This window comes from Pholis gunnellus (genome assembly GCF_910591455.1).
Source record: "Pholis gunnellus genome assembly, chromosome: 18".
In the NCBI taxonomy this organism is placed as follows: Eukaryota; Metazoa; Chordata; class Actinopteri; order Perciformes; family Pholidae; genus Pholis; species Pholis gunnellus.
Window position 1 is genome coordinate 17851306 of NC_136545.1, and position 12535 is coordinate 17863840.

Here is a 12535-nt window from a genome sequence, read left to right on the forward strand (position 1 = left end):
ATACAATACTGCTGTCAGGGAAAGCCAGGAAGCTCCAAATTGAGCTATCTCTGTTTTTATTTTTAGCCTCTACTTGAGAGACAGGCTGTGATTAGTGGGAATCTTTACACCTGTAAAAGTCTCAGTGTTTTCAGAAGTTTAAAGAATTAAATACTCCCCCCCCAAAAAAATTGGTGACACGGTTGATTGTTGCCACCCAACAATATTGCGTTCATTCCATAGTCGGATGGATTTTGTGATTGCAAATTCAGAGGTGCAGTCTGACAGGAAATCATTGTCATTCATGCACCTGGTCTGCCACCTGCCACTGTTGGCAACTGAACACACGTCTGTTAACACAGTTGGAGACGCTTCACACTCAGACCGCCGGGGCCATAAAAACTGAAGTGATACTTGTACCCAAGCTGAATATTGTGTTTGTGCTTCAACCAGCTCGCTCGTTTATTGTATTCACAGGTTCACTTCGCCCCATTTATTAGCCTGAAGAAAAACAAAGCACTTATTTCAAGTTCAATAAAAGTCATTTTTATCAATAGGGACATGTCTGAGCACACACGACGAACGAACGGAAACACACCTGTTCATCTGCTCACACAGGTAAACTAATATGTACAACACAAGCCTTCACAAAGCACTGTAAAACTCTTTTGTACTGTAATAAATAAATAGTAGCACAAAACATATATACATGGTACTAAAATCACATCAAAAATACTGCCACTGCCTTATTGTCCCATTAAGAACCTACAACAGTAATTGGACATTTTTATAGTGCTTGTAAAAACCATCAAGGGACACCTAAAGCATTGGCACAGGGACCTCTTCACATATAAAGAAAGCCCATGAGGGATAATAAGTAAATATACTAAATATTCAAGTGTAATAGTTTAGCGTTAAGTATGATAGTATCAATAAAGCAACTGTCTTATTTTTCTGGGTGCTTACGAAGGTAATTTCAGGACATCTTCCACCCTTTACAGCTTGTATATGTGTGTGTGTGTGTGTGTGTGTATGTGTGTGTGTGTGTGAGGAACAGTTTGGGGATCACCAATGTTAATATAATTCATTCCAATGAGGACATGACTAAAACATTAGGATTCATCCTCCAGAACCCATGAATGTCCGTATAAAGTTAGCATCTCCAGAGCCATGCTGCTAGTTTGGCTAAAAAATGACGAACACAATAAATAAATAAAAATATGGTGAGAAATTTGTGATGAGAATAATTAACAAGAGTACTTAAAATGGTTTGACCCAACGGGAGTTCCATCTTTTTCCACCACAACTTCCTTTTCCTTTTCACAGGTTGGGCTTAAGACATGCTTTCCCAGGCTTTTGCAGTTGAATGTATACACTCTAAAATTGACATATTAGCACAGCTGCAACATCTCTCTTAAAACCGGATCAGCGCTTATTTCTCTGAACAAGAAAAACGTGCTTCAGATAAAGAGAAATAAATGATGGCAACAGGCAGCGAGTCTGGAAAATGTGGGACTGACTGTGTCGCACCTCATCATTCAATCCTGATGCTCTGTGCTTCACGTTACGCTCGACTTGTACATAAACAGAGCCAGTCTGATAAATGAAAGAGGGTCAGTTTGCTCCATGGCAAGACAATCACCCGCTAGAGAGACACAGCCTGACGTTTGCCTATATTGGGTGCAATGCTTCTTCTCCTCCTCTTTTGTGGTAAATGTAATACATGTAGCGCTCAAGGGGCGAGATATGTGGGACCTGAGAAAGGAAGGCAGCGAGGGAAGGACAGTAAGAAGCCGAGAGGGGAGGAAAAGGTGTAGCTGCAGGGACCCAGTCAATAACACGCACAAACAAATGAAAATACAGAGACATTGAACACCCAGTGGTGCCTGGAGCTAAGGTGCATGACACATGTGCGATTGAGTCTGAAAACAACCTTATTTATCTTTTTTTCCACTAACTTTACACACACACATACATAAAAGACTACAAAACTATCTTTCAAATATAAAAGAAAAGCGTGACCAAAGAATGTTAGAGAGAGAAATGCTTTCTGAAGTCACCCTTGGTCCAGTCCTGGTGCTTCGTGAATGTCTGAAGTGCCGGGTTGGCTGCTGAAGAGTCTAAAATGGATCACCATTCAGAGGTACACAATGGTTTCTTCACTGCCCTCCTTCTCACCGCTGTCAGTCTCCAAGGAAACCAGTGCGCTGAGGTCCAGCTGAGGGTCACTGGGATGAGGCAGCACAGGATACGAGTCAGCTCCACTCGCTGTTGACGACCAGGTCTCCCCGATGTAGCCGAGACTGTTAAGATCTGAGAGAGCAACACACAAAAAAAAACAACACTATTTTTATACTCTATATGTAGAAAAAATGCAGCTACTGATGCTGGTAATCCATTAACCAAATCACTCACTTACTAACTGATACATAATCACCAGGATGGGGACATGTACCACTTGTTTAATTGTTTGGTGCTCTCATTGTAATCACTAACTGCATATAGATCAGCCACAGCTGCTGCGGCTCAGCCTCACATGCTCCCTCCTGCACCGGAGCATGAGACAAAAAAAGATTTTAAAGCTATCAATCACCCCCCCCCCCCACACAATTCTACTTAGAGGTGTCACTTTTATTATTATCTTTGTCAACATAATCCATCGTCATGGTCGGGATTCGATGACACCCGCCTCCTCACACACTTGACGGTTAACAAGAAGAGATGAGGAAACGAGGCACCCGGAAACGAGGAGGGACGAACAGAAATCTTAGCGAGAGCAGCCTTAAGGCAGATAACGAGGATTCAAAAACCCTCGAGTTGGAAAGACATATGGGCCGCTGAAGCGTTTTCGAGCTAAATATTATATCCCCGGCTTTACGCCCCGTTCCCTTCATGGATCAATAGCATTATTATTCAATTAAAAAAGAGATCTGAAAGAGTGTTTTCATGGGTTGAGAATGAGTGCGCTCTTAACGTTTGTGTGCGTGGTGGGTGCAGTCTAGCATTAGGGCAGGTGTGCTGTCATGGTAACAGATGGCGTGAACTATAAATTGCCTTATTGTGTCCCCGTAGGAAAGTGTCTCTGTTTGATTAATTATATAAGAAGTCTGTTAGAGTGGCTCTGTTAGCCACCATATAGGCCTGGCCTCTGATAGATGAGACATCAGTGTGCAGCCGGATGACAAAAACACTCAGTCGCTGTCTTTGACCATGAAGTAATGCCGTTTTAGCATAATGAATGTGTTACAACACAGACAGCCAATGTGTGCCATCTGACGAAAGCAACAAAAAGAAAAATACGAATTTGTTTAGGGCTGCTTGAACATTTGGAGAAGATCTCCGTCTAGTATGGTAAGCCAGCTGTGGCAAACAGAAACCAGTTGGCTCGGGTTGTTAGAACAACCCGGATAATTGTGGGTTGCCAGAATCAGTATAATGCTCCGTAAAATACTGCTTTACACAGGAAAACGTTGTCTGTGACACCTCCAACTCTGGATTTGAGTCAAAGCCTTCCGGACAACGCTTGAGAACATGTCTGGTAAATAAAAATCTATACCAACGATTCTTTTGTGCGATCAATATAATGAACTATCTATCTAATTATTTATATTCCGTCTATTGCTTTTACTGTGTCTTGATTGGTGAGACAGAGAGAAATTCCCTGCTCTGGTGGGACAAGACGATCTATTTCATGCTAATATATTCTAGTTGTGATCTCAGTATTGAGCAGAAACAATCAATAGTATCATTTAACCACCGCTGTGCAGCCCGCCGCTTTGTTAGACAGCCACAGATCAGGTTTGTGCATCACGCAGCATGTTATATAAGGTGTGAATTCATCTACGTGCTGTAAAGAGCGCCAGTTTCATCTCTCTTCTCCCTCGGCCGACTCACGATGCTCTCGTCCTTTGTATGAAAAGGTGAGCAACAAAAACCAGACACGACTCACCAGATGAGGCGTCATTTCAAAAAATTCCATCCAACTGGTTCCCCGAGATTACATTGTGCAGGAACAAATTATGGAAATCTCACAGTGAATGAAAAGAGGGTGTGTGTGTTTGTGTGTTTGTGTGTGTGTGCATGAGAGGAAATCTTCACATGCTCAGGTGAGAATGAGAAGTGAGATCATGTGACTGGCGGAACAATGGGGAATTTGCATATGAAAGAGATTCCTTTTCTTTTCCCACGATAAAAAGAGATACTAGTTTCCTCCACATAGCAGGCAGCAGGTGATGCAGCATGAGGAGGACTTAAAATCAAAGACTGCGTACAAAAACACTAAAGGGCTCCTTATAGAGGTATACATCTGATGAGGAATTGTGTGAAGATTGGCCAATATTATTCAGTGTCTTTCGGAGTATGTCATCGCAGGCCCCTCATGGGATGCAATGAGGAATGCAGCATTGTGGGTAGATGCGAGCTGGAAAGCACCCTGCGTTGTAGATTGCAGCCACGTATACACCCCCTGGCGTGTTAACAAGTGACTCCGGTTTCACCGGGGCTCGTGTGTGCTCAATAACGAGGAAAGGTTAATAAGCGGATCAATGAGGAGGAGGTTGTGCTGCCTGTCATTGCTGGTAAACAATACCAGAAACTCTGAACACTGAATGCACCCCCCGCCCCGCCTCGCCTCGCCTGCCGCGAATATTAGAATGAGCTTGTGCATGAATAGATTAGGAACGGGGACATGCGAACGTGAGAATGTAGCAGACACCTCATGAGCGAAATGCAGATTTAACATGTGTCCGCATCTCTCATTTCCCTGCTCGCAACCCCCCCCCCCCCCCCTGCCATCTCTTGATGCGATGACAAGTCATGCTGTAATGAGTTTTGTAAAGATTTTTTCTAGATCGATGTCCCAATCAGGCCGCCATCGCCTGTGAACTGTGATTCACACGCTGTTGTCTGCACTGCCAGTCGATAGATAGAGGAACCATTGATTTTTCTCTTCCTTTGGCAGGCGGGGGGGCCCCCGGCTCGTCGCAGGTGGAGGTTGGTGGGGAGGAAGGGGGCGGTTTCTTTGTCAGGAGACACTGATTAACTGGGAGGAAGGACAGACAAGGCCTCGCCGGGGATAGAGCCTTGGGAGCAGAGCGAGTGTGTGTGTACGGTACGCTCTCACGTACACGGGTGAAACCACTGCAGGCGGAGGGTTTGTTTACATTCTCACAGGAAGCAGATTTCTCATTCATGTAGAGCAGCAGAGACAGTATGATAACCGCACACGGCTGTCCCGTACAAGAGGCACTTGAGTTGTGAAATGTCTCGCCATCAGCGCTAAAGATACAGGATATTAAACGTAGCCAGTAATGAAAATGAGTAATTGAGCTACTTGATGCATTCATTAGTGGGGTTTTTCTACGTCAACTTGCATCCCTTCCTAGATGGCATCTGAAAGTTATAAAAGAAAATCTTTTAAAAAAATCTCATTAATACGGAAATGAATGTAGTTACGTGCTCAACGATCTAATCAAATCATTTTCTCAGTAGCATTTTCTATGGCTCTAAAAGTTATGTGTCTATAATACTATACTATACTAGTAATTGCACTGGTCAATTTTGAGATTTTGGACTATTTTGCTTCCCTAACTTGTCCTCTCTCAGACTAGTGGAACGTTTATTTAACTGCTTATTTGGATCTGTAGATTCTAAATTCACCAAAGGTTAGCATTAGCTAATGCCTCATTTGCATATTTAAACATACACTTTCAGAAAGCTTGTCTGAATGTAAGTTATCCACTGGGGAAGTTCCATGGTGATACCTACTAGTTCATTTATTTTACCGTATTGAACTTTAGCATCTTCAAAATGTAGTCATTTTCTCAAAATTAGTTTTTTTCACATACAGAGTATGATATACAGAAATCTCCACTTCAGTATCACTTACATACACCAACTTTCCAATTTCCTTCCCATCTATATTCTGAAGTTTTTTACAGAGGGGGTCGTTCATATATTATTAAAAGCCTGATTTATAGAACATTTTATTGCTAAAAGCATAGCAGAAACAGAGTTCAGGAGATGCTTACTAGAACAAGTAAAAAGAAGAAAACTAACTATTGTCTTCAAATCAAAACTTGTGAACTCTGTAGACACTAGTATCTGTTATGGGGTCACAAAAGAGGCTTGGAGACACAGTCCTATAATAAACTTAATGTCTTTTGGTTTTGGACTGTTTCTTGGACAAATCAAGACAATTGAAAATGGCACCTTGGCCTTCAGGAAATCGTAACAGGCATTTTTTTTACTATTGTCTGACATTTTATTGACCAAAGGATTAAAAGCAGGTGAACTGATAACAACCGTTAGTTACAGCCCTAGTCTACACACCAGACAGACCAAAAACACAGAGGAAACCATCCTACATAACGTGTATTAGGCAACAGGAGACAAGAGAAATTAAAATACGAGTCCTAATGAGCCCCTTGGCAAAAAGCGATCTGCTTTAAACCTCCACTATAACAGATGGTAAAACTTCTTACCACTGGGCGTGTGCTGCAGCTCCAGCCGGCCTGCGGGGCTGTAGAGGTATCCTGTCCCCATCATCCATCCCTGGGAGTCTGAGTGTGGACTGTGGGGAGTCTTCGCTACGGGGGTCTGTCTGCTGTTGGATCTTGCCAGCAGGGTGTTCAGACAATTGTGCGCGATGGGGTCATTTCTCTTGTGGTGGACGTGGCGGTTGTTGACGCTGGTGCCGGCGAACGCAGCTTCGTTCACAAACACGGAGCCGTTACCGGCGAGGTCTCTGGACTGACTTGGCACCGAGTCCTGGGGGAGAGAGAGAGCATCATCTCGGTCATGTTCAACTCAAGAACACCGTGAAAAGACTTTCAGATGAAGTTCATGTTCTCGACGTTGATGATTGGAGACACCTATGAAACCATTTAACAATGCACCTTTGAAATGCAATAAGGAAATGTATTTTATAAGTGAAACTGCAATGAAAGGTTCTGCTAATAGTCCTTTCAGATCATCATAAAAGAAGGGCAAAGGGCAGCTCAATCTAAATTAATCGTCCCACTTACCTCGAGAGGCATCTGGTATAATAACTTGATAGATCATTATGGTTTTATTCGTCCAGGTTTTTGAGATATCTGTCTCTTAAGATTTCTGCTTTCACCCCAATACAACTGAAGCAAATAGAATTTCACGTGTATGGCTCACAGCATAGAAATAAACCCCAAGTCTGGATAATATATACAGACTTAACTGTGACGTAAAGGGACTTATTAATTCAGCGAAAGCGGTTGCTATGAAAACTGTTAACTGTGCGTTCTGTAAATTCTCTCGAGTAATGGAGTCTGCTTCTTTTTTTTTGCATTGAGCCTCACAAACCAATCACAATTGTATTTGTGGAGAGGAAAAGCTCTCGATGTAGGATATCTCAAATCATAAACAAATTTAAAAAAGAAAAATGTAAAGGCTCTCTTACAGCTCCAGCCCATAATACCCTCTCTCTCTCCTGTCCCATCTTCACATCAACATGGCCTCCTTTCCTCTGCGGAGCGGAGGCAGCACAGCTAATTAGAAATGACCTGAGAGCTGGTGTGTGTGTGTGTGTGTGTGTGGGTGTGAGTGCGTCATTCGATCTGTCTCTGACCCTGTGAACTTCTGCCTCTGGCTAAAACATTAGCAGGGGAACATTAGGACCTCCACTGCTTCCGCACGCCTTTGTCAGACCACTGCTGTTAATGCAGCCTCCACGCCGACTAAAATAGATGAATGGAACTAAATGAGTCCGCAAAAAAAGCCAGGAGAGCCTCATCGCATCGAGCCTGGAAAAAAAAAGAAAGAAAGAAAAGCCCACGGTGGTGCGTAAATTAATGAGGGAGAGAGGGAATATTGTAACTAGCCTGCTCATTTGTCTGTCCATTCGAGTGCTCTCTGTGTGCGTCTTTTGAACAGTCACACCTGCTGAACTGAGCAGCACAAAGCAGCACCCGGCAGAGGCTCACATGGATGCATGAGCTATATTAGTTTCACCACCGCTGCTTGTCCTTGTGAGGTACATTGAGACTTAAAGGGCAGGGAGAACAGTGCACCCTTTATCCTCCGTGCCTTCCAGCTGCGGGGGACATTTTCACCGTGGTGCTTTTCAAACAAAGTGTCGATAATTTAAGTCCTTTCGGACGCGATTGATTGGTTTCTTGGGCTGGTTTTAATTATTTTGTCGGGGCTTTTATTTGCAATGGTTTAATTATCATCAATCATTAAGATGTTTATTGGTGAGTGGAGCTGCTGGAGCACCAAGACAAATGATGCTGAAATTGCTCTCATTATCGCAGGTCGTATATCAAGAGGGGATTGTGCTGCTGTGTGTAAATGAGTGAACCAGCGTAACTCAGGCTGATAGCTGTCTGGGTAAAGCTTCTTATTAACGACTTTAGCCAAGAAATACTCCATAAATACTGCATATCAACCTCACACTCATGTCAGGGTCAAGAGCTTTAGTCGGAGGCATTATTGAGCCTTCGATTAAGGCCTCAGAATAAACATCCGAAGTTATTTCAAAATCCATAGACAGCAGAAACAGTTGTCCGTTGTGTTGCCATACCTGCTGCCCATCTAGAGGGATGACCATGTGAGGAATCACAGTTGGCAGACTCCTCTGCCGGCTGTGCCTCCAGGTCTGGAGCAGCTTTTGCTGGTTCTCCAGACGCTCGCGCTCCCTCTCCACGTTCCTCTGGCCCTCCCTGAGCCGCTCCAGGCTCTGCTGGTACTCCTCCAGCTGCTCATCCAACTCTTCCCTCTCGCGCCTCAGCCTCTCCGTCTCCAGGTGGCACTGCCTCTCCCTCTCCACCAGCCTGCTCTCCTGCTCCCCCTGCTGGCTCTCCCTGGCCTGGCACGCCCTCTCCCAGCGCTCCTTCTCTTGGCGCAGTCGGTCCTGGAGCCGCTGGGCCCCCGCCAGCTCCTCCTTCCGCTTCTCCAGGTTACGCTGCTTCTCCTGCTCTTGCAGGGTGTTGCCCCGGATGCTTGGAAGGTGCGACCGCTGGGCGCGGGGAGAAGGGCGGCCAGTCTCTTGGAGGAGGAGCCTCTGGACCTCATAGCAGCTGTCCTGGATGGTGACGGTGGCCTGCAACCGACAGGGAAAAGCAGGGATGAGTTTCATGAAAATGCAAAGGCCACTTTAACCACACGTGCATCCTCACAACAGGTAATATGAGGAGGCGATTTGAATGGGAAAAAGATTTGATCAGACCCTGCCCTGAGCTTTTATGTGTTAGGACAACAGAACTTCACATGGTGGACTGAGCCCACCTCCACTGGTAGAACTGCGGTTTTCAGGTTCATATGCAATAATGCATTCAGAACTTTGAATACGAAAATATCATTGAAATCAAAACCTCAAACTCGCATAGACGGGCAAGAGTGCGCACACACATCCCCTCATGCAAATACGCACACACACACAACCTCTCTGCACAAATTTACATTTTATACTTAGCAGCAGTGTGTTTGTGTGTGTGTGTGTGTGTGTGTGTGTATAGTGAAACAAAAGACTCTTGTATGTCTCCCAGCAGAAAAAAGATCAGTAGGATTCTTGCTCCTGTTGCTCGCTACCTTTGGCTTCAAACAGCTGAGCTGTTCTCTGTTTACTGGAGCTGGAGTGTGCAGGCATATTAAAGCCGTTATCTTGACTGTGCATGACACTAACAAAGCGTATAGTATGTTCTCAGCAAAAAAATAGAAGAGGTTTGATCGTTTGCTGGCTTTCTGATTGGGTAATATTATAGATGAGGACTCCGAGCAGGATAAGAAGTAGCAGGTGGTTAAGCCGCATATTGAATAATGCACTCACCTGCAGACTGTAGAGTAACTGGGTCAAGCTTTGGACACTTTGAGCAACCTGTTAAAGGATAAAATCACAACACAGCATGCAGATTAACAAGCCTGCTCAACAATGAGTTACAATCTACTCACAGGAAAGTCGAAATATTTTCAAAATTGGAAGTTTCATTCATGCAACATTTGCGCCCCCTTGAGGCCGTATTGTGTCCTGCCACACTGTTTAGGGTCAAATTCACACACTGCAGTGGATAATACAAGTATTCCCTCTTATCGGAGTCATTTACCTCACAGGTCACAAAAACCTACAAACGGTAGCACGACTGTGGCATGGTAATTGGAATAAGTCTCCATATCCATTTGTAATGGCGCAATACCTTTGGTAACAAAATGGACTTCTTCCTTTATTATGAGCTTATCAATGATTCATCACATTAAGACTGAAATGTAATTCTAATAGACTGTGCTGAATTATTAAAACAACTGTTGGCAATCTTGAGGCCCACATCTGTGAAGAAATGGAAAGCGGTGAGGGTCAGATGCAAGCAGTAAAAGACTATAACGACCTATAATACCTCTGAAAATACAGCTGTACCTCCCCCATCGCAACTACACTGAACATTACATCATACTTCTGCATCAATATTTAACTCAAAAACACCTATTCAATTCACAATCTTTATTCATACCGCGAGGTCATACGAGAGTGGCTATAAGATACGTACATTTCATATGGCAGAAACTGTGCTGTACCTTGAAGTCAATGTCATTCCTGTCTGGTTGTTGCAGGAGAGATGGGGCCTGAAGCACAAGGGTCTCCGTCCAGCTCCCCACGCTGGCCTCCGGGGTTTTGGGTGAGGCCTCAGAGTCTGAGGGGGGCTGTACAGGCGTAGAAGGGCTGACAGGAAACACAGAGTCCGTGTCAGAGTCCGGGCTGTGGGTCGATGGAGAACAGGCCTGAGATGACAGCGTGGCTTTCAGGTTCTCGGCTGGGGAAACAAAAACAACAGCAAAGTGTGAAACTCAGTGTGCTGCTCTAACACTTCACACCTGTTTAATATGAGACCGAGAGTTGTGGCTGGAAGAACAAAAAACTATATTTTGTGAATTAAAAATCCCACAAAAATGCTTTTTATTTTCAGATTTTCTGGTCTTGTTCCTTGAATTTTTTCATGCTGACAAGAGATTGCTAAAAAAAAAAGCAATAATGAAAAGATTAGACACGATAACATCTATTTAAAGGCTGCAATGAAATAAACCTGACCTTAATCTTATATATATATATACATATATATATATATGTATATATATATGTAATTGCAAGAAAAAATATTAATTCATAAAAAATTTGAAAATTTAAAATTATTAGACTGCATTTCTTTATTAAATGAAACCTGTTGAGAAATTTCCCACTTCTTGATTTACACACTTAATTTACATTTCCAATTTCTATTAATGTATTTGTCAGCAACTTATTACTGAGGATAGGCATAAGCGGATGCTGTTGTTTAAACAGCCTGATGACAGACAATAGTATTCAAAAACAGTTATAATAATATAAAATATGTCTTCATACTGCTACAACTGTTATAACTGTTAACAAACACTGTACATTAATACACAAAAATGTCCTTATATCTGCTTTCAACTACATAATATAAACCATTTAATAAATGTTAATCATTATTGATGCTAGGTTGTAAAGTATATCCAATATTTGTCTTACTTTCTTGTTCAGTGTTGTCAAAAAAACAAAGAAATCTGCACTGTTTGTCTGTGTTTGCTCCTGCAGGGTACAGTTTATGGAAAACATCTCACCCTCTTGCAGAGCGGCAGAAAGCAGCATTGTAGCCTGGGGCAGCTCCTCCGAGTGCGGCTGGACGAGCAGCCGCGGTTCGACCAGCACCGCGTCCGTCCTCCCACTCAGGGCGGCGAGCCCCGTGTAGACCTGCAGCTTCTCCTCCAGGCTGGAGCAGATCCGCTGGTCCTGGCTCATCAGACTCTCTGATAACACAAGTTCATCGGGTTTCACAGAAATGTGTCAACTCAGGGGTAAAGAATATTCAAGGGCGCGAAGAAAAGAAAACAAATGAATGATGCCACAGGTTTCAAAATACCTTGTAACTTATGGATCTTCTGAATACGAGCCTCGGCAGCTCTCCTCTCCTCTTCAGATTCACTCGTGGATTCTTCTTCTTCCTCCGGACAGCTGAGCAGAGAAATAAATCACTGCGAGTTAGACTTTTTGCAAATGGTAAAATCTGTATTTCTCAATATCCTCCTTCTCCACACACACACACATAAAACAGAGACCTATACACACCTCTCCACTGCCTCTCTAATGAGCCTCATCCAGGTGTTTCGCTCCTCTTTGGATGACGTGTGGACCTCGTACATTTCTGGCCCGGCGGCTGACGCGCTGATCAAAAACATCCCTCTCTCTTCGTTTGCTACTTCTCGCACTATTAACTTCTGCAGAGCGATGACTGGAGGCTTCTGATCCTGAGGCACATTACAAAGTGGGGAATTACATTTTTTTTGACATGATGTGATAATGGCCCGAGATAAAAAACACCAAACAGGTAATGGAACATCATAATAGACACAGATTATCAGCGTGACAGCTCTACCGATGTAAATCATTTTGTGTGCGTACCACTGCGGCAAATGTATACTTCTGGTCTTTTTCTTGCAGGAAGATGAGTGCATCTGTGAGAAGGAGTGCCAGGACATCTATGGAAGTGAGGATAAGCAGAACAAAACGTGTCAC

The 12535-nt window shown here is 43.6% G+C and overlaps 1 protein-coding gene across 1 annotated transcript in view; it reads right to left on the reverse strand.

Annotated features, from left to right (window-relative positions):
* Positions 1-299: 299 nt before the first annotated feature.
* The window catches only part of arhgef28a (Rho guanine nucleotide exchange factor (GEF) 28a), a 35735-nt gene continuing 23499 nt past the window's right edge, over positions 300-12535 (reverse strand). The window contains exons 27-35 of the mRNA XM_079178807.1: positions 12422-12498; positions 12089-12267; positions 11883-11974; positions 11584-11769; positions 10519-10754; positions 9779-9826; positions 8534-9052; positions 6462-6747; positions 300-2292 (exon numbers count right to left, since the gene is read on the reverse strand). Of these exons, the coding sequence (XP_079034933.1) occupies positions 2117-2292; positions 6462-6747; positions 8534-9052; positions 9779-9826; positions 10519-10754; positions 11584-11769; positions 11883-11974; positions 12089-12267; positions 12422-12498 (1799 nt within the window). The 3' untranslated portion in view covers positions 300-2116. The remainder of the gene's footprint in view (positions 2293-6461; positions 6748-8533; positions 9053-9778; positions 9827-10518; positions 10755-11583; positions 11770-11882; positions 11975-12088; positions 12268-12421; positions 12499-12535) is intronic.